Source organism: Diaporthe amygdali (genome assembly GCF_026229845.1).
Source record: "Diaporthe amygdali strain CAA958 chromosome Unknown NODE_251_length_545_cov_128_878205, whole genome shotgun sequence".
Lineage (NCBI taxonomy): Eukaryota > Fungi > Ascomycota > Sordariomycetes > Diaporthales > Diaporthaceae > Diaporthe > Diaporthe amygdali.
In genome coordinates, this window is record NW_026517271.1 from 1 (window position 1) to 545 (window position 545).

General features: G+C 51.6%; 1 protein-coding gene across 1 annotated transcript; it reads left to right on the forward strand.

Annotated features, from left to right (window-relative positions):
• Positions 1–341: 341 nt before the first annotated feature.
• On the forward strand, positions 342–506 carry J7T55_014063 (uncharacterized protein; the record flags this gene model as incomplete). Its single annotated transcript, XM_053136414.1, has 1 exon — positions 342–506. A coding segment is annotated over one exon (165 nt), but the record flags the coding sequence as incomplete, so codon positions are not given.
• Positions 507–545: the final 39 nt, after the last annotated feature.

The following is a 545-nucleotide window of genomic DNA, read 5'->3' on the forward strand; positions in this document are numbered from 1 at the left end:
GCCTGAGGAAATTCGCGTGCAAATATTCCGTACCGTAGAAGATCTACCCCGCAGCATATATTCTATCCTCCAATAGCCTCCTTCATCTCACATCAGTCAGACTTCACCCAACATCGTTGAAGGGCCAGCCTTCGTGTCCAAAATTTGACGCATTGCAGCCCGGAGTTCCTTTCGATTCTTTACCTCCCACTTCGGTACGAGTTGCACATCTTTGGATGCGATTTTTTGGCCTTCCTGGAGGCGATAGGACAGCCGGCCAGCGTGGTTAAATGAAGCATACACTTGTTCTCGCTTTTGCTGTCCCGCCGAGCTCCGTGACCAGCCCACAATGAAAATGTCAGAAGCAGGATCGGCCTTCTTCTCCACATGACTCGCACGCGTACGGCGGTTTGTTCTTCGATGCTGTGTTCTGGCAGGATGACGAGGACTTGTCTTGGCGCTTTGCCGTCGAGAATGTTCTCTCGATGCTACACACATTCCGGGAGTACGACCTCCTCGTTTCGTAGAATTCCGTCGTTGAGAAGAAATGTCTGGGCTCGAGATGG